This window comes from Opisthorchis viverrini (genome assembly GCF_000715545.1).
Source record: "Opisthorchis viverrini unplaced genomic scaffold opera_v5_549, whole genome shotgun sequence".
In the NCBI taxonomy this organism is placed as follows: Eukaryota; Metazoa; Platyhelminthes; class Trematoda; order Opisthorchiida; family Opisthorchiidae; genus Opisthorchis; species Opisthorchis viverrini.
Window position 1 is genome coordinate 99,319 of NW_008752216.1, and position 27,566 is coordinate 126,884.

General features: G+C 41.3%; 2 protein-coding genes across 2 annotated transcripts in view; one reads left to right on the plus strand and one right to left on the minus strand.

The window, feature by feature from the left end:
* The window catches only part of T265_11707 (hypothetical protein), a gene marked incomplete at both ends in the record, with an annotated part of 25,229 nt that extends 9,137 nt beyond the window's left edge, over positions 1-16,092 (minus strand). Inside the window, 6 exons of the mRNA XM_009178430.1 lie at positions 707-790; positions 826-914; positions 13,510-13,606; positions 14,482-14,636; positions 15,859-15,971; positions 16,008-16,092. Coding sequence (XP_009176694.1) covers positions 707-790; positions 826-914; positions 13,510-13,606; positions 14,482-14,636; positions 15,859-15,971; positions 16,008-16,038 — 569 coding nt within the window. The remainder of the gene's footprint in view (positions 1-706; positions 791-825; positions 915-13,509; positions 13,607-14,481; positions 14,637-15,858; positions 15,972-16,007) is intronic.
* The window catches only part of T265_15501 (hypothetical protein), a gene marked incomplete at both ends in the record, with an annotated part of 124,016 nt that overhangs the window by 86,206 nt on the left and 10,244 nt on the right, over positions 1-27,566 (plus strand). The gene's annotated exons all lie outside the window — the stretch shown is intronic.

Below are 27,566 nucleotides of genomic sequence, written 5' to 3' on the forward strand. Positions count from 1 at the left end.
TTTTTTGTAAATATCTTTTTTTATATATATATATATATATATATATATATATATATATAAAGTTCGTAAAACCGTTATAGGCGATATTAAAATCAAACAATTGTTTTCTGTAGATCGTAAACACCCTAGTTGGTGCACGCTTCCAGGTTCTCAAAGTCATCTGTGAATACCTAACTACGAATACCTAACCATTGGTCTATTGAATGCCAATTCAAAGGCCCGTTATTTACCGGCTGTTTCTAATTTGATTGCTCCCTCTGCTGTTGACTTCGACATTGTTGAACCCCGAGACTCAAAGCCAGAGCAGTGAGTCTTTCCGCGAAACAACTTTCATCATCGCGAATTTTAAGCATATCTGTGCTCTTTGGTTTGAGCACTGGGGTATATATCTGGTACAGCAATTTGCCAAAGGCAGGATCCACATGAGTACTTGTTTAGAGTACCCATTCGTACCGTTTGCAACGATGGTTTCATCAGCGTGGAACTGAACATTTATATGTTAGAACATAAAAATATTTTTTAATATATTAGGTAAAGGTGAGTCTATATGTGTTTTTTCAATTCCAGATTAAGTGGCAGCGGTATTTCCTTTAACCCTTAGTTTACAGTCGACCAAAGTTATGAGAGAAAAATTTCACCTAGAAGACATTTATGTGTGTATCAAACTTGAAATCGTACAGAAGCAAAGAAATGTTATTATTCTTACTTGTAGAGAATACCATACTGTTCTTTTGATGTTGTCCTCCCAAGGGCTTCGCTCACATACGACGCGTACGACTCGTTGGACTGTCTGAGGAAAGTAGCTTCATTGCCAGTGAAACTTACTGGTTGAGGTCTTGTAAAAGTTTCTGGAATGCAGTTCCTTTCTTGTCTCTGATTTCCAGTATGACGACCACATCATATCGTATCAAAATCTGATTTCCAATTAGGCTTTGAGCATGAAATATGTTACCTTAACAATATACCCCATTACCTTCTCATTTTTTGCCTTCTTTTGGCCGAACACTTGAATATTGAATGAACCGACCTTTAAGGATTCAGCTGCAATCCAGGTGATGCTTAAAAGAGTTAGCATAAAATGAGGACTTGGCATCAGCTCTCGCTATAGAGTATCAGTTAATAGGTGCTCCACTCTTCCAGTTTTATATCCTCCGTTTGTGCATATATTCCAATAGCTGACTGTGACAGCACATGGGGCTGGTGAAACGATGACTGCACGAGATTGCTGGTCTATCGACCGCTAAAGCTCATCGCCTTCGCGAACGACCAATGCAATGTGCGATTAAACAACACACTTTCGCAAAAACCAGACGGTTCGCAGGCAACCGATAGTGTGCAAATATTTGTAGAAAGCTACTCCTGTGTATTAAAAGACATGGTGCGTTCAAGAAACTTGAGAAGGCCTGGCCCTGGTGAATCAGTCATTTTGCCATATTTTTGAAGCTCATGTTCTGGAATAACCCCCAACCGCAAGCCCAGTTCTTATCAATGAGGTGAAGTGCTAAAAAAATCAGGAAGGGACACGTGTCCTCAAGGTGGCTTTGTTTTATTCATCTGATTAGCACTTCAGAAAAAGCTGACCATTTGTAAATACCTATCAAGTTGTCGAGCATCACGCTACCAGGGTCGTGATAAATGAAATATAATAAACTATATTTTTATCGGTAAAGATGTTGTTGAATTCCGAGTTAACAAATTGAAGCAGTTCGTCGAAGTGCAATCCTAATAAAGCTCCATTGAATCTGAATGAAAAATGAAGATGAAATTTACGGGATTCGATTAACTCCTTACCCTCAAGACATAGAACCTCCTCAATTCAAAGAGTTTGATAAACGTGCTTCGAGAGTAATTTACATTCAAACGGAGGCTCATTTTAAATTTACTAAAGAATTTCTGTCAGAAAATCAAACTGAATGAGTTCATCTGAGCGAATTTGACGGCAAAAACGTTTGGTATGAAGATGCTGACGAGAGCGATCCACAGTGAAGGACAAGCTGCTTCATTTGCGTGTGAATACAGTTTATAAACTTAGGTATTTAACGTGGCCATCAAACTGTTACCCACGCAGGGAGTTAGTTCGGCCAACAGTTCTGGAAGTCATTTTTTGGAGAGGCGTATTTTCCTTGTATTTCTTCTGTTTTCTCCCCAGAAGTGTCTTACCGGCCATAACACTAGTTACCGAAAAATAATGAATGCAATTCAAAAGCCAATGAACTTTAAATACTGGTGCAGTCCGTGTGCAGCCGGCATATCCACGTAAACGTGAAGTTAATTTCTCATTCAAAATGGGGGACCAATAAGAATCTACCTCGATTGGATAATTGTGTACTACAAACTACTACTTCATCCTTCGGGTGAAATTCCAAAACGCTGCTTGGGAATATAAACAAGTGACGGTGGTTTTTACAATCCATACTTTCACCTTAACCTGTTCATCTGGCAATATGAGGGAAAATGCCTTGGAGCTCTACTGAAGACAGTGATCAATTTAATATGACCGTAATAGTATGTACACAAATACATGACATATTTCCTTGCTTTAAAACTAGGTTGAACTTTTCGACTTGACGAAGTAAGTGTATCAGGCGGATCCGTGAAAAATAAACTGTGATTCACGGGGAGCTACTGCGATTCATTGTTTTGAACCGCAGTGAGGTGCTTATGATGTTATATGATATTTGACAGTAAATATTGGTTTTTTTTATCAAATTACCTTTATCACAACGGGAACAGATTCCCTAAAACTGGAAACGGTATCTCTCTAATGGTGGAGGCAACGTAGTGTACTATAGCAAATGATCATATGAATGACAGGCATCTTAATCGAATTTCCCGGTTAGTATTGATTCAACTGCTGAGCATACACTAAGAAACATTTTGGGTGTCTTTTGCAGCTCGCCTGATGATGTAACATTCAGCACTTGTATCGACATCATCTGTCCAGTCCTCTAATTTTTTTGGCGAAATGCCAAATCTTCCCTTGTGAATCGCAGTGCATTTTTTACCGGGGGCATACCCACTCAAGGTGGGGATGGCTAACCTGACGACATTCTGGTAACCTTACAGTTAGTAATGTAGTTGGCATTAGGATCACCACGTGGGTAATTTTAGTAGATGAACTGACAAGAACGCAAGTGACCAAAGATTAAGCACGAGAACAATCCTGCTAAAACATATGCGTTTGCGTGTTGCGCAAGTCCCAACGGTCTACCCTACTCTGAAGACACCGATGTCCTCTTAAAGTCTCGCTTGTTATCACAAATGTAGTGTCCTTACTCTTCTTCAATCTGTTTAATTACCGCCTGCTAGACCTATCTCTTGTGTTTTATTCCATTCCGTGACATAGAATGACATTCTCAGGCACTGAGATTTACCTGAATTCTCCTTTGTTTGAGTAACGTTGGAACCTGCTGATTTCGAATCCGATTTTTAACTGCCCATAGGTAAGTTACCTAACCACCGGAGCTGGTTTGGCATCAACGCCAAGAGTTTTCCTTTCGAAGGTGAATTTAGAATACAATCCTTCATTTTAGCCCGGGAAATTTTCCACCGACGGTGCAAATGAACTCATCTATGAAGTCTAGGGGGTCTTCTGAGTGACGTGCAGGTCCTTCTGTCATGCTTCAATAAAAAGAGCACAAGAGCAGGGTAGATAATAATCTGAGTTTTTATGTGCATGTTGTTACAAATGTGTTTTTCAAGCGGGAATAAATGCAGTACTGGCTTCTATAACTCGAGTTTAGTTTCAAGTCTGTCTCAGGCTAGTTTGCTGTCAATATAGCAGAAATCCGTGCAGGAACCTATCACATAGCAATTCAACTTGGTACACGGTTTTCGGTGCACGAAAGTGAGATAAGCATGTACATCTAAGCCAAAATGAAGCATTACGAAATCGAACATTCCGCCTTAACGTTTTCGAAGAATTTATCTACAAAACTGTCAACTTGTGTTCGTTTTGATTCTGAAAGTCTCAGTCTATCTGTCAATCTATCTATCAATCTGTCTATGACCGTAGCCTTGGAAATGACTTCCATATTCATATTGCACTATCAATTTAGATCCCCAGGAATTGGTTACGGGTAGTAGAGAAGAATCAGAATGAACTTTCTGGAAACCGTAGAGTTTTAGTTATACGGAATTTCGTAAGTGAGGACGCACATGAAAAGAGAGAATGATCGAGATTGAGATGCTGATGAGTCCTTAAATGAACAAAATTACCTAATGTTCTTACTCAGAATTCAAACAAGCTCTGGTAAAGCGGCAGTAGAGTTTAGTTATTGGAGTCTAACCTATCTGGCATGGAGTCGTGATGTCGGATTCTTCGTTTAGTTGCGCTTCGAAACCTCAATCTTCGTTTTAATTTCACGTAGTATCTTTGTGACCAGCTGTCAAGGTATGTTTCCGGTTAACCGAATTAAAAACGAATCATTTAGCTTTGCATCAGATCTCATCATTACCAGACGAGTGGAGGAGACCGCGATCTACTCTTATCACGAAAAACTAATTTAAGTGTCACCGACTTTGAAGTTCAAACTTTATGGTTGAAGTAGAGTGGATTTGGTTGGTTTCTCGCTTACCTGCCCAGTTCATTAGGAAATTTTTAGTTTGTACCTACTTTGTTGATACAAAATATTTCAACTTCCCCTTGTTTGTTGGGACTGTACTAATTTGAAAGTGAGCTAATTTGGAGTGTGGGACCTTGCTCGGTCACCAGCATTGTGGCCTAAAAACCGGTGCAGTATAATTGCTAACTTTCACGAGTTCTTGCTGAAATTTTTGCATTAGTTTTGCAGCGTCCCAGCATGATCTTTCAGTACATACGAATAGGCGTTGGATTTCTGGGCAGTTCTACTTATACTGTATTCTTTTCTCCAGTCCACTTCTTGGAGACACTCAAATGCAAAGATTCACTCTTGTTAATGCTGTGATCTCTACGCTGCCAAAGCATTGATATTTCACCACAATTCTCGAACATAACACTCTGCTGCACCATGTCGATGATTGTAGGAAACCAACACCCCGGCTCACTAGATCAACGTTGATCTTAGTTTCGGCAGTCGGAGTTTCATTGAAGACTGCCATGGAAATGTGGATGTCCTACGTTGTACATCATCTAACGTTAGCAAACACTTCACACGCTACACTCGACAGGGGACCGAAAACTAATGTGGAATCGGAGCCCACTGTTAGGTGCGATTGGAGTTATGTTACTAAGCTTTTTGCTTGGCTTATAGACCGGTACGGAGGGAATTTCGCTGGTTTTAGTTATACGAACTCGAAACAGTTTCATGTTTGACCCCAAACAGGTTACTGGTGAGGCCATGGTAACTCGGGTGATATGAGGGCATTAGAATTTTTACATTTAGAAAGAAAAAAACGTCACTCACCTTGCGCACTGGCTAGCAGCGCATAAAAAACCAAAGCACATGATTCCTCCATGATATTTGTGGACGTTCAGATGCGTGGACGTTCAGATGATGTTAATCTCTTGGTCTCCCCCCAGAAGCACCTAATACGGAAATCGACGGTAAACTGCCACTTCACTGGCATTAGGTTGACGCACCTGCTGACATACAAGGAAGACTCGGCCCTGTGCATACCCGAAATATCCTCTAGTAAGCTGTCGGCACAAGATCATGTATCCAGTACAACCGACCATCATATTGTCTACAGCGTTCTGGATAGCCAGCCTACGTTCATTCATGGTGTTTTTTAATAGGCCGTAAAGTATCTTGATTTATCAATACCGCCGAGCTCGTAGAGAACTGCTTTGGTGGCATACTGAAAATCAAGCGTCAACGAGCAAATATCACATTAATTGTTCAAAAGTTTAAGGGGACCAAATAGGTCACTTTTCATTGGTTTCAAATTGTAAGATAGATCTCTTACGTACAGGCCGTTGCGAGGAAGGAGATTGCCACACAATCGAAAATAAACCCCCTCTAGCATCAAAATGATGGTTTACTGGTCGAAAAGAATGGCCTGATCTGAACAAATACAGGATTAGTATGTTGCATTTAGTTATGTCGGGAGCAATGAGGCTCGCTGAGGAATTGGTACTGCACTACGATAAACGTTCTCCATGACAACAAACCCGGTGGATCCATCTTATGCTGTTCTTGTTTACCTAGTATACATTGCTCACACACTGTAGACCAAGCATGGCGGGAATAAAATGCTTAAAGAATGAGTCGCCCGCATACTACATGGAAGAATACGGGTGAAAGATAACACCCAGTTAACATCTTCCTAGTATGGAAGGGATCGATATAACGCATGCAAGCGCATAAATGCGCTCGCAACGTGCTTGGGTGACAACGTTATTTCGGAGTTTGGTGTAAACAACAAGCTGGTTGTTCAGAAGAAACTAATGCTGTTTTTGGTAAACATCTCAGCCGGGTGAATTTCTTAATTACCGGTTATCTTACCTACAAGTTGTGCGTCTGCTGTCCTGCCGGTGGATGAGTGTATAAGTGAACTTTTCGAGTACATATTTTACTCAGTTTTGCTTGACGCCTAAAAGACAAAAAGCTATTGTACCACAAGAATGCGTTAAAGGCAACGAAGTTAAGCTGATGCAGCTCATCCCAATATACTACCCACTGCCATCAAAAAGTGGGATTCCTCTCGTATGACTGGCATAGAGAGAAGGAATCTGGAACAGCATCACTAGATGGAACTGAGGTAAACTCAATGAATTGAGTTGGAGTAGAATGAATCAGTTTTTGACTGGGTTGAAGAGCGATTACTAAAGAGGTATAATTAAGAAAGTATAAATACCCAGACAACCAGTCCGTAAGCAAGAACACTCAGAATTCTTGCCACAAGATTATGCCAGGATAGTTATGTTAGGCGTTTTGTGAGAAATGTATCAGAACACTTTCAGCTCCTTGTAATCTAGCTGTAAGCACTCTAGCTGACTCAGTCAATCCAGGCGTGTAATCACGATAATCTGCCTGAAGACGCTTCATTTTTCCTGGAAACCACTTTTCAAAAAAATTATGAATGACGCGAACCGGTTGGATTAGATGAAAGTAATCACATATCCAGCATGGTAAGCTTAAACCAGAAGTCATGGGGTAAGCCTGTTGTTTTAGAACGCATGCCAGCGTCAAAACGGAGGTGTGTGAAAACACTGGTCTGGTATGCGCTTTAGAATTCGCATGACACAGCTGTCCCAAAGACTCACAAATAGTGCAGTTAATATCAAATTCCATTTTTCCCTTGGTCGCATATGGGAGAGCCTGAAAGCACTTTGACCTGCTTAAACCCGGACTGATCAGATGGCGTAATTGCCAGTAGTAGGACAGTAAACAACATACATAACCGATAGACTATGAGTGCCCAATAAAGTCACAAAAGGGTATGGCCTTTTAGCCAATTGGGATGGAGCATAACACGGCATGGTCCCAATTTTGATATCTGCAGAATGCTAATTCTAGCAGCATCAAAAGTACAGCATTGAAAATTTCCGTAATTAGCGTGTGCATCTCTTGACACCACTTGATTTCAACCGTATTCCCGTGGTAAAATGTACAAACTTATGTAAACCAAGTTAAATCAGGGACAGATTACAAAGGTCGATTGTCAATCAAGGAAAATAGTCAGGAAAAATGCACGTCCTTATAGATTTGTGGGTGTACGAACGACTCGGCATGCAAGTTAACCTGTGAACTGTTTCACACTGTCAACTAGTTGATTTTGTTCGCTGAGGCAGCTGCTAACCAGGACATCCTATGTGAACATCATTTCTAGTCTGTAGGTGTTAGGCTTGCAAAGAAACTCCCGCTGAGACCACCGATGTAGAGTGTATTTTAGTTGGTAGCGGAGGTATTGTTTCATAGCTGACTTCAAGTTATAGTTTACACGATCCGGGACACTTTGAACCCAGTACATCTCCTTTTTCGTCGTAGTTCAAACTTACAATCACTTAGTGTGTTCTTTGGTGGGTGGGGGTGGGAGTGGTGGACCATTTTACCACGCCGACAGTAAGCAGTCAAGTTTGTCGCCCATACTTGAAGTGGAATTTTTCACCGTTCAACAGGAGTTGATTCGCATGCGCAGACAGTGAACTGCTTAATATTGTCCAACTTCGCTACGACTAAACTGGGGGATGGAATATCTGAACAAAACAAAAGGATGGCTCATATCTACCTCAAAATCTTCTCTATTTCTGGATGTCATAAGGTTACCCGCTCCACTCCGTTTAGACCTTCTGGATATATTTGCGCTACATGTATATAACGGTGGAAGTATCCATGACTTCATAGATGAGGAGGTGCATAACCTGAACCCATAGTGATCAGTCGTGATGTGGTTCCCGCACTTGTTTGGAGACAAAGAAGCTGAAAAGTATGTGAGGGGGCATTGTCGGATAATGTCGGCATCTCTTCCGACGGTCGATATTTAATTAAATGTCTTTTCAAATAAACTGGTACAAATTCTACTCGCAAAATGTTTAGGTTTTGCCGTTTGGTTGTTCGTTTGGTTTTTGGTTTTGGTTTTTGCTGAAATTCATCACTTGCTGAGCAGAATAAATTAAATTGTGCATGGGATGAGTGAACATATAGCAAACATCATGCATGATCCAGTGTTCATTGAGTTACCTCTAGCAGTACTCAGCCACCATTTGCCGGGTTATCCCAGCAGTTCCTGTGACCTGCCGTGAGCAACCAACTTGAGCGAACCAGCTCATTCACCCATCCACTCCTCAACCCGAAGCCTCTTCAAACTTACCATGGTCGGCAAGTACTGTGGGAATAGCGCGATGCTTTTGTACATATCAATGCGTGTATAGTGCTGTTACCACCGACACATCAGTGTGATTCAGGGGCAGAGGATCGGCATTAGCCACGAATCAAATAATAAGTAATTTTGGCCCCACAAAAGCTGTAAGCGAAACCCACCATTCTTGTCAACAACGCTTGCGTTTGTAGAATATTTCAAATTTGACTACGAGCTTCGTAGACTGGTTGCCAATAACTTTCGGGGAACTTATCGATGTTGGAAAAGGTTAGTGAAAGTTTCACCTTATTAGTAGGTTCTTCTTTTAAAAGGTCGCTCAATATTAATTAACTGGATTGATGGGTTCATAGTCCCACATTCACGGATGAGGAGTGCTCAATCGAGATTTCGCCCTGTAAGTGAAGCGATTGTATGCTGAAAAGCCAAGAAGCACTGCGCAGCTGTTTCGTCCTTGCTGGAAAGAATCAACTTTGAACCTGCAGCAGTGAGGAACTCGCACTCAGACAGGATGGAGTATCACTCGTACTTAAATCACGGAATCCATATCAAGTGGCCAAAAGTGTCAACTAGCTGCTCGAGCAACGAGTTTTGTGTGATGGAATTTTCACTTGTCGTGTGAATTTGTTCCTCGTCTGAGTTATATATAAACTGCCAGAAGATTTTGGAATGTTCAACAGAGATTTTGTCCAGTAGGTGAAGGAAATCTATTCCGAAAAGCCGACAAACACTTTACAGCTGGTTTATTCTAATTAGAAAATCGTCAAGAATCCTTTTGACGAATGAGCCCACTTAAGATAGCTACAAAATAGTAAAAAACCAGATGAGTGGTTCAAAATTTGTCGTTTTCAGATATGCATCATTTATGATGCCAAGGTATGTTTGTAACGCTATCGTCCGGCATAACGGTCAATGCCGCATTTCATCACCAAATTTGATTTACCTTTCGTATGTTTGTGTAGTATAGATTTTCGATTTATTCAGACCGACAAAGCCACTGGTAGTTTTTTTAAAGAACCGTGTTCTGCAACTTTGAAATATCAATCCAGTATTATTTATGTGGACGTGTGTGATTCCAGCAGTTGGTACTGGTGAAAAGAAGAAGGACTTCGCTGCGTAGTTATTTATAAGAAAATGCCAACTGACCACTTACGGGATACTGGACAGGGAAGCAAAACTCCCATTTGCATCGTATTCACAAAAACTGAACATCCATCTTCCCTTGAACGCGTCTTCCTGAACTTTCCTGGATATTCATTGACTGTTGCTCAAATCCAAGCAAATGCCACACAGAGACTACACAAATCCGCAATAGGATCTCCCTTTTCAAGAGACGTAAAGCGAATTTACAAGAAAACATACTACTTATGAAAGGAAGAAGGCCTTTGCTGCGGAGTTCTCTATTAGGAAATGCCTACTGACCGGTTACAGACCATTGAACAGGGAAGCCAAACTCTAATCTGCATCTTACTTACAAAGACTGGACACCGATTTTCTTCCGAACAAGTCTTCTTGAACTTTCCTGGAGATTCATTGACTCCACCCATTCGTCGGTCAAATCTAAGCAAATGTTACAAAGTGGCTCCACGAATTCTGCAACAGATCTCCCTATTTCAATTCTACGAACAACACATACTACTCGCGTGCCCCCCCATCAGTGGTATCACCGTTACACTTGTATGCCTCCCCCTTCCATAGTATCACCGTTACACTGGTACTCAATCAACGCTGCCCGGGAATTGTCAAAGAATTGGGATCTCAGCTGTTCATTTCTGTAGGGTTTCAAACAGTGAGTGCCTAGATCCACTTTTTTGAACTAACAAGAAGCGGTATTACGTTAGAAAAGTATTTTGAATAATATTGTCAGCCGTCAATGTCGAGAGCGATTGAACGACAAGGAGCTATATGACGTACATCCTTTTGATGTTTGTTTGGTCGGAACTTAAAGTTTACTCACGTTCAACTACCGAATTCGCACTTATATTTTAAGTCCTTGCAGTGAAAAATCGTAATGAACGATATGACGAATCGGAATGCTTGCATCAAGTAATATGTGCTCCCTGGCTGTTCCAACCCAGCAGGTCACCTTCAGTGTCTGTATGAATAATGGACTTCTATAGTAGTATTTGGGGCTGTCGATAAGTTGCCGCCACTTTATTGAAGTAAGGCAGACATACTCAAGGATATTCGCCTAATAATGCCAGTAGGCAGCAAGCCTCATACCTAATCGGTTGTGGCGGTGAAGAGTGGAGTCTTGCGTCTATCATCCTCCTTGCATAAACCACACTTATTGCTCTGTGTGGAGACTGTGCCCACAGATTATGGTTCACAAAAGCTTGTTTCTACTGATAAGTACGACCGGTTAACAGCGGTGATGCTAGAAGAAAAGTTACCTCTTGGGCAACTCTATAACTGCTGGTGCCGAGCGGTAAATAGGAGATGGCAGATGACAGCATCGAATGAAAAATATCTTTACGGATGCGGGAAGTGACAGCTAGTCATAATGAAGGACGACAAAGGGGGACTAGGCTGTTCATGGACGTCCCTCTTGGCCATTATTTTTAGTGAAGTATTTCTTTGTCTTGGTAGCTTCAAGTGTGATGCGCCTGATATAAAATATTGGTGTGCAACCTAGGGTTCAACTACTAGGCGGGAGGTTGCTGGTTCGAATAGTCCCGTCGATTCGTGTATTGCGCACTGCTAATGATTCTTAATAAGAACAAAGCAGCTGTGGATATCTTCTTGGCTTACCAGCACAGAACGACGTAACTCACAGGACGACTAAATTTTTTAAAAATCTTCTCTTGCTACTGACAAACTACAAATAGCTCAATAGAAGAGTGATTCACACGACAACTGAACCATGTGCCTCAGAAGTCTTCACCCGAGAGCCAGTTTGAACGTGACCGTGGGATATGGGTCCCCTCTTTAAAGTCGATTGGCGCTGTATTCTGTTTAAATGACGGTTGATCAAACGGTTTAGAATTCAACCACAAACCGGAAGTTTGTGAGTTCTAATTCCAATACGGATTAAACAGCGGTACAATGCTTTTTGGCTTTTTAGCATAAACCGACTTAAGGTAAAGGACGATCTCTTAATGGACTACTTTGAAACTAAACGCACCGTGAAAATAGATATTGTTTGTTCAAAGAATGTTGCAAATAAATCAGATGGCGTGGCTTCGCGTGGTTTGTGGCTGCATTTTTTCCGTTAAATTTATCCAAGGTTTAAAGAGATGAAGCGGTTAAACTGCAGACCTGCGTAATAACTCCCAGAACAACGTAAAATCGACGCAGAATAGCCAGTTAAGGTTAGAACAACAGTAGCACGTTTATACACATTTACCGTAACCGAAGGCAGTTGGAAATCGTAGTTACAACGAGGAGGGTTGTGCTGTTTTCGAAGGTTTTGGTCGGTTGGTGAAGGATCTATCTTTGGTTATTTTCTCCATCTCGACTTCAATTGGATAGTGGTCACTGATCGCCTTTGCCTGAAAGGGGTGGCAAGAATAGGCTACACAAAATGTCGGAAGCAATTAATTTGAGGATAGCAAAATTTCGTCCTTTCGCGAGTAGTGAAAAAGTTCAATGGAATCGTAAAGGCATTGTGGTGATGTAAAGCTCCACTCATTAGCAGTCGAGTATTTAATACCTGCACAACTATTTGTTTGTCATCTGAGAATGCAACATGGAAATGACTCGTGGTGCATCATCAGAACCACTTCATGCTCGAGACACCTGCTAAAACCTGTGGTTTTTGAAACTTCTTTACTCATCGGTTGATCATAACCCCTTTCCTAAATCGTGACACTTGGGCCGCATCAGCAGCATTCCCAACGACCAAAAGTGTGCGTTCTATGCACATAAATCTGTTTGTTATTAGTTACCGACGAAATAGTATCGATAGTTGGAAGGTTGTGCAGACTGACAAGTGGATTCCGTGCAGGAGGTAAAGTTTATCTAGATCAATAAGCCCTGCAGTAATTTCAGTCTTGTTTGGAATAAGCTGTACTACCCGTCTTGCGGATCTTCAAGGAATCTAAAATGAGAGTTGAACACTGGTCCAGTGCTGATCGGGTAAGCCCTGCAGTAATTTCAGTCTTGTTTGGTATAAGCTGTACTACCCGTCTTGGAGATCTTCAAGGAATCTAAAATGACAGTTGAACACTGGTCCAGTGCTTATCGGGGGATCAGCGCTTTATTGGGCTACAAAGCAGCTATCGTTTGGCCACGTAATCTACGTTAATGGATTTGATGTTGTTACACCCTTAGTTGATCATATCTTGAATGAATGTTCTCAAATTTCCTACCCTTATATTTTTTCAACCGAATGTAAATCATGTACCAGAACTTCCTAGCATTTCACTGTACCAGCTCACTGGTTGGTAACTCAATTCACTCTTTTTCAGAGAAAAATACAGTAGTAGCAAATAAAAAAATTATTCCTCGTTTCAAATGAGGCTCGACAGAAGTGCAACCCGCTCACTTTCATGGACCAAATGTAACAAACCAACTTATATGGCCGTGTATGATGAAGGCACCGGTCATCGAGAAAGCCTCATTGTTCAGTCAGATTTGATGTTCTCCGAAGGATTAGCCTTATGAATTAAGTCAAATGTACCACTGAAGAGCCTTGACAGTCATCGTCGCGGGAATGTCTCCGGTGTGTTCGCATCCAAAAAACGAGTCGTCTCCTTAAACTGGCTGCAAAGAGAGTAGTTGTTCACACAGAAAGTTAAAAATCTTTATAGGCAAATCAAAACTTACCGTGTCGATATCCAAATTCAATTCGTTATCATAGCGGTATGCGTTTCCCCGTTGGCCCTTTACTGCACTTTTCAGATTTGTGCCATAACCAATCATGCTGTGAAGTCATTCAGAAATTGCACGAGACGTAAAAAAGCACGATCGCTAACATTTACAAAGAATAAGGTGAATAAGTGACAGCTATCTATCCTCAGATTCGCTTTTATGGCCGTCAAATTATTGAGGAAATTTTGTTGAATACCACATTACAAGCTTATGTGAAATTCTTTCAAACAGATCTGTGGCGTGTTTAGCTTTAGGCCAATTCATCAAATACTGGGGCTCCAAAACCTGAAAATCTGCCCTTGGAGACCCCGCACGGGCGAAGACGATTGACTTCTTTCAGCTTTACAGCTTTCATCATAGGATTTCTAGTAGTGTTTGGCACACGGTGTTTCCCATGATGAGGGCAATAATTTGGAAGTGGGTTTACTGTTGCCTACAACCTCCTCTTTGGATGATGATGTGTTTAGCTTGTTATAGAAAACGAAGTTCAGTAATAGTGGTAGCCACCAGTTGCAGTTTACGGGATAGGATGTAAGAAAGACAGATGAGTCGATGAGTCAATTGCAGCCTCAGAGATAGGAAGATCTGTTAGCCATACGGAGCGTGATATCATCCAGGGCCACCCACATGTTATTCACAATCTTATCCGAAAAGTTTTGATTTTGGTGTTCTCAAAGGGCTAAATATGTACATCCAAGCACAAAAAGCGCATAAGATCGTGGAAGCGAACAAACTGTCTAGCCGACGAACTCTATCTCCAGTGCATCCCCTTTCTTTTTGTGAATCATTTTTGTTGTCACTCCCTGAAATAAGCTGCTGAACTAAGCAGAAAAAGGGCAAAAACAACGGGCACGATGACAACGCAAGATTTTATAGTTACAGTACAATAGGGTTTTTAAAGCGCATCTGTGTCACTGTCTGACTTACCGATCTAATGCGCAGTTGTTTGAATGTACAGTTGTGTCACATTCATCGTTTATAAGCCAGTAATAGTGAGTATCTTTGATCAACCTCAGCTCCCGCATTCTCCGCTTGCTGAGGTAACGGCAGTCAGCATTCATGTCTCCCGCCAAAAGTACATCCTGTAGACATGCCGAAGAATTTGTGATATAAAACATGCCTAACACGAGAAGTGCTCCAGCAGTACGATCTACACAGTGACAAACATGCCCAGACAGATCTCTTGTACAGAAATGCAAAATTGTCAACTCACACAAGAGCAGTACAATGCAACAACGAACTCTTCGACTGACAGTAGGATAGTATCACGTACAAGGCAAGCGACCTTTTCGATAATTGCATATAGACCTTCAGAGATGCGCCCAATTGATAATCACAACATCCAATTACTATACTTTTATGAAATTCATGGAACCGTTATTCTTTAGATGGGTTTTATCGGCAGTATAAACCCCCTAACTAAAATTTACAACAGATTGATTGCTGAACTCGAATTGGGATGCTCTGGGAAACAGAGTATTGCCAACTTGTTTAGTCATCATGCATCGAACCAACAGATATTATTTAAAGCTATTGTTTGAAAGTTTGTTTACCCGCAACTCTACCCAGGTCGCATGTCAACTTTCGATCTCCAGGTCCCAGAGGGCCATTTCCATGGGATTATTGGTTTTTCGCACTCATCATGGCTACAATGGCTACATTCACGTGATTCTTCACGAAAAATATCCCAAAGTCAACAAGACTTATTGTACACTACTGCATGCTTTTCCATAATGCATGCCACTCAGAGTCAGCATCACATAGCTGAATACTTTGAAATACGGTTATTTGCAAAGCAGTTCTCAAGTCTGACTAACTCCAAATTCAGCGACATGATTTCAGTGGAATTGGCATTATGCCACTCAGAGTCAGCATCACATAGCTGCATACTTTGAAATACGGTTATTCGCAAAGCAATTCTCAAGTCTGGCTAACTCCAAATTTAGCGACATGATTTCAGTGGAATTGGCCTCACAAAATGTGTCATTTCTTTTGAGGTTTCTGGTTCTACAAAGTGCTTTTCTCATACGTTACAAACTGACAACCCGTTTATTATTTATTAAGTTGGTTAGAGTAGATAAACTCTCAGAATGGATTACCCCACCCTGAGTTCAAGGTTTCAAGTAGCAACCGTATCAATGGACGGTAAACACACTCAGTTCACGAAATCATGTGGAGCATTTTGGTAAAATAGACTGGAAAAATCGTGACCCACCCGAGGGTTGGTCTTCTCAGTGGTGTATTCCCTATAGTTAAACACAAGAAATCGTAAAATCTTGCATTCGCTGTCAACATTTCACTTGCATCAAGTTTATTTTCCTTCCGAAAATTTTCAGCGGTCTCATATAACGCATTTAGTTCGGCCTCAACTGAGTCAGGGTCCAAATGCACAGCGATCCATCCAAATTCAGGAAAACCTTGAAGGCGATGATGAAGATCCAGAAGTTGATTACCTTTCTCCTTACTATGCACAATAAAGCCCATCGGAGGTCGTTCATACTTGTCGTACGGATCTGGAAAAACTTGAAAACGGCTCAGATCTAGTTTGGATATTCTGTTTCAAGGAGAGAAAGAAGGTTAACTTGGAAAAACTTTGAGCATTAACGTTCATATTCACGTATCACAGTCTGAAAGCAGCTGATCAGTTCATTCTCTTAGTATGCATATTTAACCAATGTGTGTGCTATCGTCAAGCCCATTAAGCTGAAAGTCAGATGGAAGTCAAGGTCATATTTACCGTGAACAATAATCAATATATTGACATTAATTTCATCTTGCGGTCAAAGTTTCTTTAACGCAAGAAAAGTCGTGAGACAACATAGCACAAAGAGCACAAACAGTCAAAATGAACGGGTGCCGTTGTGTTGACACACATTAATCAGTAAGACATTTTTGATTATATAACTCGCGTGAAGATATAAAGTAAAAAGATGACTTCGGGAATTCTTTGGTCGTTTCCGATCACGCCATCAACAATGCTCGGTGCTGGTTTACAAGTCAAACAGACTAAATTGTAAGACCGTCTCCTCCCTTGGTGGCCACTTTTAACCTTACATAACACTTGAAATAATCTGTTCAGTATCAGTGCCAAAAGAACACTGGTCATCTGGGCCACTGCTGGAGGCGAATGCTGACGATTCATAGGGAACTTGCTACATGAGATTATTATCTCACGCTGTACCTTCATTCTGATCGAAAACATTACGGAGACTTATACTGCACCAAGTTCTACTTCATCGAACGTTTCGTCGAAAAACTTGAACATTAGCCGTCGTTTAGGATTGGAAGTGAAGCGTATAATATAAGTCTGAAAGACTGAGGGGTAGGATGAAAGTTAAACCGGAAACCTGTAACGTAATGTACGAATTTACTTTTCACTACTGAGAATACTGAACAAGTTAGCATTTAAACTTTGACACCTTTAGATAACAGAGTTTATCTTCTCAACTTATATGAGTTCCGTTCTGACTAGCTAAGAATCGTTTCTGACTTGGTTCTGCCTCTCAGAAGAATGTATATGGTTGATATAAATGGTTATAAATAAGAAGTATTCCTCACTTCTCATAGTTGTTTAGTAATTACAGCTAAGAACAATAGTCGTATGTATGTTTCTCAGGTCATACCAATACACACCTACAATCTACTTCTAGCAGCCCCGATTCTTTCTAGCTGCGAGCTCTCGGGCATTTTTACGTTCGTTCGTGTCCTACAGTTTGGGTTCAATAGCCATTTATTGCCAGATATCCTAAGTCAGACAATTTGATGGAGTCCTCTACAAATTCATTTGACAACACCCAAGACCTATTTAATTGCCGACAAATCACTCGTGTATATTGATGCTAAAAATGAATGTCTCGTGATAAGGCTGATTTATAATGAAGTACCGATTTATAAGTTGCTATTTCCGGGAAATTTACTAGAACAGAGACCGGTTGCAAGTGCACTGTTTGACCCTAACAGACTTATTGATATAAGCACAGCCCAGTTGATTCATCCATATTCCTCCCAAAATAGGTTATAAAGAAATGTAACACTTATACAATGATAAAACGTCTATACTTGTAGCGTTGCCCTTTACGCGCCTTCATTTTAACTTTGCACGAAATAGCAGATCAAACTACAAATCAGAATCAATCCAACTTACTAAGAATGAAACGTCCAATATAGTGAATGCTGAATTTTTTCAGATTCGGAAACCTGAGAACACACTACACACAAACTGTGCTATTGTACTTGCTTGTAGAGAACGCCATATTGTTCTTTCGATGTTGTCCTCCCAAGAGCTTCACTCACATACGACGCGTACGACCCGTTGGACTGTCTGAGAAAAATAGCTTTATAGCCACTGAAACCTACTGATTGAGGTGTTGTAAAAGTTTCTGAAATGCCGTTCCTTTCTTGTCTCTGATTTCCAGTATGACCACCAAATCATATCGTTTTAGAATCTGATATTCAGTTCAATTGTAATCGTGAACTACCTTACTTGAACAATGTGGCGCAGCACTTTCTCATTTTCCACCTTCTTCTTGCCGAACATTTGAATATTAAATGAACCGACCCTTAAGGATTCAGCTGCAACCCACGTGGTGCATAAAACGTTTAAGATGAAATAAGGATTTGGCATCAGTTGGCACTATGAATTCCAGCCTGTTAGTTGCTCCGTTCTTCCGCAGCTTTTATACGTCCTCCGTTCATGCATATCGTCCAATCAGCTGGTCACAGCATCGCGTGCGACTGACGAACTACGGACTTGTTTTTGTTTGTTCATCGATTGCTAACGTTCAGCGTTATTTTCAGACCTCACATGTACTCAAACAACGTATTTCGTTACAGTTCACCCAAAGTACGCATTAATATAACCAAAAACTTGTTTTGTCTGGTTGACGCCATAATCCTTGCCACATTGGCAACGCAACATCTCTCCTGGTGCGACATAAGCGGGAACTATGAAATCGAACATGAGTCGGTTTGACTTTAAGCTTGGTAAAAAATACATTTGAGGATGTCGTTAGCTGCAATGAATGTTGAATTTTCTCTGTCCAACAGAGAGTCCAATCGCCCCGGATGATTTAAACTCTATTCGGAGGGATTAGTGTAATTTCAACTGATGTACCATTTAAAACTTCCATACCCTCTTCGTTTTTGCTTAAGGAATGGGGAAGTATCATCGATTTACTCCCATTTACTTGGCTTAAGAGCAAAGAAATTTCCATGTACCCACAAAATACCTCACTTCTATGGTCCTTTAAGTATTTCCGTAGAATTTAATGTCCTCAGCGAGTAGTAGTATTGCACAAATGAACAAAAACTACTGCATATACACAGTGAATTACATGAAATGGTTCTCTGCCAAAATAGTTCCCAATTTTCTGGACTAAGAAAATATCAATTAGGAGCTTGTAGGAACAAGAAGTACTGTCTGTAATTGGGGGTTCTAGTATCAATCTTCTAGAAGCAATACTGATGCCATAAAAATGAGATCTTCGGTCATTTGGACGACGCGCCTTACAACCGGTCAGTCTTTTGAGATTTTTCCTTTCTTGAATAAACATGGTGAAGGATCAGTATCCATTAAACTAAACAAACGCCAAACTCACGCAACATATATTCTAGTATTCGAGTAGGTACGATCTTCATTCAAATGGATGTGCTGCCTAAGCCGAAAGATAAGACGCTCTTTCTTCTTCGTCTACTGGGAGGACGATACTACTCAACCATCACCACGGGGGCCACGCAAGCTGCCCGGCAAAGTGAGCGGGACTGCCGCGGTGTAATAATGACCGACAACAGGTGACGAGACTACACTAACTTGTTTCAGCGGTAAGTTATGCTTTGAGAACCAACGTAAATGAATCGCTGACATTTCTTCTCTCTCGTGAGCCACCGAACATTTTTAGATAAAAAATGACAACCACTAACGTAGCTATGTCCAAAGAATATGACTAGCTTGGGTAATTTCACAAACTACCCGCCATATATGGGAACTAAAGCTCCTACCTTTTCGTTCTGTGAAGTTTGTTGCATCCGATTAAAGACAACGTTTGGTTCTTACAAAGCAATTCCCTCAGAATTATTGTACGTTAGGAGAGCGCTCGTTAAATGTACATATCACCTCGATATACTCGGCCCTACATGCTACATGCCGACATTATACTCCAACTGATGTGAGCATTGCATCTAGCAAGGAATCCCTTTCGGTCTACCAGGCAGTGATGAGGTTATAGGACATTCTTTGTGAGTACAGTTAAATAAGTGAGCCTAATCTAACAAAAACCAACATCAGCAAACTCTGTTCTTCAGCAAAGCGAACTATATTGGAAGTATAGGTACATAGTTTTTAGCTGACTGTTTTTCTGGAAATGTTTTATCCACTAAGAGTATAACTTAAATCCCCGTAAAACGTCTAAATGCCTCTGTTGATGGTAATTGCCTGATTCATTCATGTTATCCTCAGTTTTTCCTCTCCTTCCATCCAGAACCGGGAGTCCTGTGTCCTAATCGAGACCGAGTGTTCAGCAGGCATACGTAAATTNAGACCGAGGTGTCAGCAGGCATACGTAAATTTCCTCTTTACGACTAGTTACATGAATGTCATCAGTTTGTTTAGATAATGGACTCATAACTACCTACAATAAACACGGCCTAAAATCCGTAAATTCTCGAAGGACTATAGTGCGCACAGCCGAAGGTTATCTACATAACTCGTTGCATAAACTAAGTTCTGTTTTAGTCTTGCCAGCATCGAATTAGTAGCTAGGCGGAGAACAGAAACACAGCTATTTAACATACTTATTTAATAGGTTCATCCAGTGTACTTAGGTCTACCCGCCGACGCACCACTAAATCAAAAAGCAAAACAACTACTGCGCGCCGATAATGTTACCTAGATTGATAAAAAGACGTCTGCAAGAAGAATATGTGCCAGAATAATATGCGGTCATGTATACAATGTGGAATACTGCAATTTACCTCAAACCTCTCACTGCGACCACTGTTGTACAGGTCGAATTGTCACAGGGTTCAGCTGTTAGGTTGCTTTCATTTCGCGCCGAATATTACGGCGTTTTAAGCCTAAGACGGTGCTAGAAATGACTTCAGAGACCCTATTTGTAGACTAAACTGATTAGTGCATTGTTCTAGCTGGCCATACTCGTGTAATTCGGGTCCATCCTAAGACCATTGTGGGCATTCGGACTTCCTTGACCACAAACACGCTGAAGTTCCTCTGTCTACTTATCTTCAAACGGTTTGAAAATTTAGAGACACCAGTTGTCTGGCTTCCTTTGAGCTAAACTCGGCTCATTTCGGACAAAAGTCGTTCGACTGTATACACACTTGATCCATTGTAAACCATATGCATTTGAGAAAATCTAAATCAACACCACTGGCCAAATCAAGATGTGAAGATCCGCGTAACCAAGCTGCAGATTTAAACGTTTAGTCTTCATACTAGTTAAAATCAAATAATTTATGGTCAACACCGAGCGCAAGTTAAAATTGTCATTTAGTGCTCGTTCCGGGTAGCAGGTAATAACTAAAATGCTGGCAAGCATCTCCACTGCGGAGCTGAGTTAAGTATAAGCGTTCTACCACTTATGGAAAGATAGTAGCTAGACGTTATTTGGTATTTTTCTGACGACGAGTAAATGTTCCTTGAAAGATTATAAAGTACAGGCCTCTTCGCGGTATGGTGCAGGCGTGTAAGAGAATATTTACCAGGTTAGTTATCCCATGTTAGGTGAAAACGTCGTGCACATCATTCCGCGATTCGAACAGCCATAGTTTCACTAATCTATTTATAAAATTAACACGTAAAGCTATGGGGACCTTTCGGGCACTTGTTTTTCCTGTAACAAACTGCGTCATTTTTTAAAACCTTGACTGTACCAAAATACTAAGGTTTAACGTTTCGTCAATTTAACACGCTTTGATTTTCTAGTAACCGTCACAAATCACATCTCCATTAGCAAAAATAGGGGAAAATAATAGTTCTTTTTTCGGAAAATAACAAATTGCACTTCCTTTAAATTTAAGCGCAAGAAAGCTTCGAATGGAACCCAACTTCAAATGTTTTCAAACGTATATTCGCACTAGCAATGCTGTGGAATGTAGGTATCTCGGGTGCGCTGTTTGGTTGTTGGTCTGTTCGCCGAGCTTGGCAGTTGGATGTCACCCATCGAGGTGACATCGTCAGTGCAGGGTTGAGTGGGTGATTTCCTCCTCTTCTGCCTGTGATTATATAGCTTCTAAACAGTATCTGGTAGTTCCGGAAACAGTCGTCGTGTAGTTTGATTGGTCTCCTGTGAATCGCACGTGGTCTCAATCTCCTGTGTCTGGTTGGTTTGTTGAGTGCATTCAATTCGGCAGTTCTGTATATGGTTGTCATGCTGTGATTCGGTCGTTTCCTTCTTGCTTTGTGGGGTGGGTTTTGCTCATTTGATTGGCCTTCTGTTTTTCGTGATTGTCTTCTTTTGACCCAATTAGTCCGATGGTTGCCGTTAGGTTTCTTAGCTCCGAGTCCCGTGACACTGCTTAACGTAGACGTCTCCTGCCACAACAAAAGTAACCTGGTATTCGGTTGTCGACCCAGCACAAGAATTGCAAGTCTCCGTTTTAATTCACTAAAGTCAGCACACATAAACTTTTAGTCTAGCTTACAGTCATTAGTGTTCCAACCGGCTTGTAAATTACTAATACTCCTGAAACTACTGAGCAAAGCGGAGGAAGTATTGAATGCTATCCCCTTGCACTAAGATTCAGGTATGTTGAGGAGAAAAGAGAAACGTCTTGAATAGTTAAGCTCAGTGTAGGAGTCAATCACGTCACTTCGCATCAGCTTTGACTAGTTTTCATTTATCCTTTCTCAATATATGTCAAGACTTATTATCATGTCAGTTCCTCATTGTCATTCCTTTTCATACTCCAACTTTGTTTCCAAAGTATCCGTTTTAACTGAGTAGAAGTACTCTTCTATTCTGGTAACACTGTGAGAACAGTACTAGTCGCTTCTCATGGATGATGGATTGGCGGCTTGTATCATCACGTTTGAGGATGCCAATATAGACCTTATGGTATAGTGTTGTAGAGAACCCTCCATTTTCGAGCTAACAACGTCCATCAATTTGTTGCGCAATGGCAATGTCAGAGAGCCCTATTTCAACAATTTTGGTTTCCAGAATGCTGCCACTAATAACCCTCTCTTAGTTGCATAGTAATAAACTCAAATGACTCTAAAAATATAATTGGCCACTAATAACCCTCTCTTAGTTGCATAGCATAAAATATAAATATTTCTAGTTACTCACCTAGATTGGAACAGTCGCCTGTTTAACCAGTCGACAACACCAAAGTGAACTCTCCATATTAGAACGTTAGGGGTGTCTATTCAATTTATTTTAACGTAATAATCAGGAATACCTCGGGTCACCATCACAAAGTCTTGATCCGCCGCAAATATTTATCTTTGTAACCTGTAAATGATTTGCAGGGATGAGATTAACACTACAAATGACATTTTCCTCAGCTTCTACGAGTGATTTAGGTTTTCCAATATATCGCCTAGCATCAGGAATACTCTTGTCCCCCCTCCTATGTCGTCTAGTTGGTGCAATTTCTCTCTTAATTTTCTCGGTGCACCAGTGAAAAGGACAGTAGACATATTTCTATCCAGGTAGTTTTAACCGATCAGAATACCATTGTATTCATGAATTTTAAATGGCTTTTGTGCCGAATTTTTTTTTGCTGTCCCCTTTGGTTGTATGGCAATTTTTCGACAAGTATGGATTGACGTAAGCAGCAACAATTGAGTCGGGATTTCGAATAGTAGGCATAGTGTTACAACTATGCTGACAAGATCATTTCTAGAATAAAACAGGGTATCAAAAGATGGCCGTCCCCTGGTATATATTGTTGTTCAGAATTGCAGAATCATAAAAACATAGACTACTTAAACTTGACAACCATAGTGGTTCATCTGGGCCTCCATAGTGGATATTACTGTGAGTAGTACCATGTTGCACTGTACGGTATGTGTTATATCACTTTATTATCGTGCGCGAATGTCTTATCCTACGGATTTACAAACCAACACTCCGTTGCTTAGCCAGCTCCCTATACACCGTTTTTACGTAACTAGTCGTGGGCGTCCAAGGGCCCAAAAAACTGGCCGGTGAATCCGTGTCGAATGCTAGCCACTCATTATATACACATAGGTATCTACAGAAAAGATGACGAATGACTCACACATTGTCGGTAGCTTGATAGTAGCTAGTCGTTAGAACACTTAAACGTTCGTTCATGAGCGGCTGATCAGCAGTGTGCTTGGCTCTCACCCAGACAGGATATGGCGCCACTCATCCATCATCACGTAAACGGCATCACGTAGCTAATTGTTGACCGGCTTCTCGAGTGGCCCCTATATCATACTTACCCTTTACGTACATGTTCGTGCGTGTTCGGTGTTAAAAACCAGGTATAATCTGGAATTGCAACAGTCCCCTTCATGAAAAGTCCCGCTTTATTCGTCTCAATATTTCTAGCATCTGTCCAGAATCCAGCTGCGTCGGCCCTTATTTCCATCTGCAAATAGCCTTACGAAATTGGCGTACCCTACTGGGTCTGAAAATGGCTTCCTAATAGGGCGATCCATTAATGCGGTTTATGCATTTGTAGTTTTATCCTTATTCATATACACACGAGTCGGAACCAACCAAACCAGATGGTTACGAATGGTTGAAGACAATGAAAAATGTGTAAGAATTGTGAACAGTGTTCAACCAAAATACCAATATTATGTGATAGTCGTCAGTATGGTAAAACTCTGATGCATCAGCCGCCAAAGTAAACTGTGGCACTCGGTGACCAAAGTCAGTTTGCTTGAGACAATCGTCAACCCTCACAATTTGTACACAACGGGATGTTTGCAAATGCCGCATGTGAATTCACATCCGGCACATTCACAGAGCAGTGAATGCGTGCGAAACAAACAGGTAAGTTCGCTAGTCAAGGTGTCTTTTTTTAACGTTTCACACCACGATTTGCATGGCTTAACTTCAGAGTGCAGTTTATGGTAATCACCGCCAACGGAGCACCCGAAATGACACCAGCATATCAGATCGATTTTGCGCATAACTGTGTTTCGATTGGTGGCTATGAGTGATGGAGATCGATAGGTGGCGTGTCGTTATAACATTAATTTATGTATGACAATAGCCCACGTACACCTATAGCACGTGTTACCTCCAGCAAAATATTACTGAAGTAGAAGAACGGTTTCCATCTTTGCTGACAGTGATGATTAGTTGCTTTCGCAATTACGGAAATATGCAATAAATGTCCCGATGTAAAGTAATATAACGTGGATAGCTTATTTTGGTGTCACAGGGCGTGCCAGAAGCTGCATTCGGAGTTTTTTTTTAAATAATAACAAAGGGTAACAGCATCATCAATCAATCGGTGGAACCTTAAGGAACCTCATACGGTCACAGTAGAACACCAGTACAAGAACAGGGTTAACGCATAATTCGCGGGAAAAATTGACCAAGTGACTGAGATACCGTTTTGTGCCCAAGTATCATGGTTTACCTCAATAGCGAGCTTCACGCACAACTATTCGGTCGCGTTAACGATGCTATGTTATAAATAGAATAACTGAAGAAATGGAGCGGTGTTGCGGGCTCCTTGCTATGCAACCACGACAGCATTTGTCTCATATGAAATGGTTGAGATCAGTTCCATATGGGTATGTTAAAATATAATGTATACTAAATGTAGAATGGGCATACTGTGGATATGCTGGCTGAAAAACATAGCACATGGGACAGGTTTGGAAGAGCTTGAGCAGGACACTTTAAAGAATGCTGGCTTGAACCTATCGCTTGTGGTGTTTTCTGGAGGCCAGCTCCTCTTGATTACCGGACATGACGTCGACTGGAGGAGTGTTACGTGCAAGTTGAAGCCTAACGTAGACATGAATTGATTGGTCAGAATGTCAGCCTGGTTCAAAAGGCCAGCTCCTCTTGATTACCGGACATGACGTCGATTGGAGGAGTGTTACGTGCAAGCTGAAGCCTAACGTAGACATGCATTGATTGGTCAGAATGTCAGCCAATCTGGTTCAAAGCTTTTCGCTTCCTCACGAAGATTCTAGTGCGGCCTTGTGCAACATTCTTTAATGACCTAATAAATACGGTTGTAGTAATATTCTTTCGCCCCAATAAAAGGCTGTCTCAAGCTACTCTGCCTTTCGATATATCACGGAGGAGGCCAAGGACGAAATATGGTTTCCACCACCGTCTGCAGTACATAAGAGGTGCTATCATTCCTACCATATTTTTCCGGTGAAGCAGGTGTTTTGAGAGCGTCTAATGAAATCCTGACCAGTACGCAGAGTCTGGAGTGCTTGCCTAGTTCTGTCTCTATGGGAGTCGTCATTGATGTAGCTAACTGCAGTGCCCTGGTTTTCACTGGTTTCAACTACTGCACGTGTTCACGAAAGATGTCAAATCCATCTCCTTAATCAAAACGACTGGTGGGCATAAACGTTACGAGCTCACCCGGAAGGCGGTGGCAGCTTATTTACAGTTACCACGCTGCAGAAATATCCAGATAAGCTTTTTCAATGTTTCGGAGGCTCAGTAAAACCAGCATCAGGGACTCCAGTCACGGAAGTTTAGTGTGTGCGCGGAGCACCGACATGAATCATCAATGAAATCCTTCTGCTAATCGTTGGCTGTCAGATAGTAGACAGACGCATGTGTGATTACATCCTAGGGCAATCAGTAGGGTGTAAAAGTCAAATCCAAGCTGTCACAACCTTCAATTACCACGACGGACTTACCTAAATGAGCCACCCAGAATGTCACGAATGTTCGTGTGACTGTCTTGGAGGAACGAAATTGTAGTATAATGACGCTCAGTCATTTGGCAAAACTAGTGCATGTTTACTTGCAGTTGGTACCTTTCGATGGCGGTAGGGGACCGATCAGTGTGATGTGCTTGCATTTACTTTCTCTCGTAAACTGATGGTTCGCTAGCAAATCACCTACAATACTTTAACGATTACATGGGCATCCTTTTTCGTTAAGTAGTGTATCAGCGCTTATACAAGAAATGAGCAAATTGTGTCTGACCAGGCGAGTGACTTTATTTGAGGGGATCGATCTAAGACCACCGGTGCAATGGAAACGGGTGCAATCATGAACAGCTTGTCAACAAATGAACGGAAAATGTGAAATATGTGACTAAAGGAGGAATAGCGTTATATTCCGTCCATGTGCAAAGAATTCACATTGCTAAGCAACCACTGGTGGTCGAGTAGCACTGAGTCGCAGGGGATCATTACTGAATCGCTGGCACCGAAGGCCACATAATTGGAGAAATAAGTAAATTTTATCCCTGATCCTGCCGAGAAACATTTGGCTCGTAATTACTTGCCGAAGATGGAAACAGCTTCATGCAAAGCCGGGTTAAAAACTAAACTTGACAACTAGAACAGAGCTACTGAAGAAAGTTTTAGCAGGCGTCACTACGCCTCAGGTAAAAAATGAACCACATTCTGTAAAATTCGGCTGAATCTTTAGGTATGTCTCAGTGAGCTTGCAGTATGGGGGAAATGCACTCGGTGTACGGATTGCATGTGGTTATAAATATCGTAATAATGATTCGTGGCATGGGAAACGGCCTATCCCTTGTAACCAACAGTGCTTGCCGGTGACAGAGCGTGTCCTGACATCGATTGCCTGGAATCCCTGAGGAGAACATGTCGTTACACGTTGAGACGTTAAAGGACGGACAACGCTATGTAGACCCGTTCGCAAGGTTGTTCAATTCCGGTTGCAAAATCAACCACACTTTCTCCCAAAAGTCGCTGGGTTCGACCACATCATCATTGAGATGCTCACATTATGTGGAGTTCATATGTTGAGAATCATCAGTGACCGTAAGTATAGAGTTGTTTGTAGCTGCCTAGGGTGCGGACTGAAATAATTTTGGATGCTATGCAGTTTTACGTT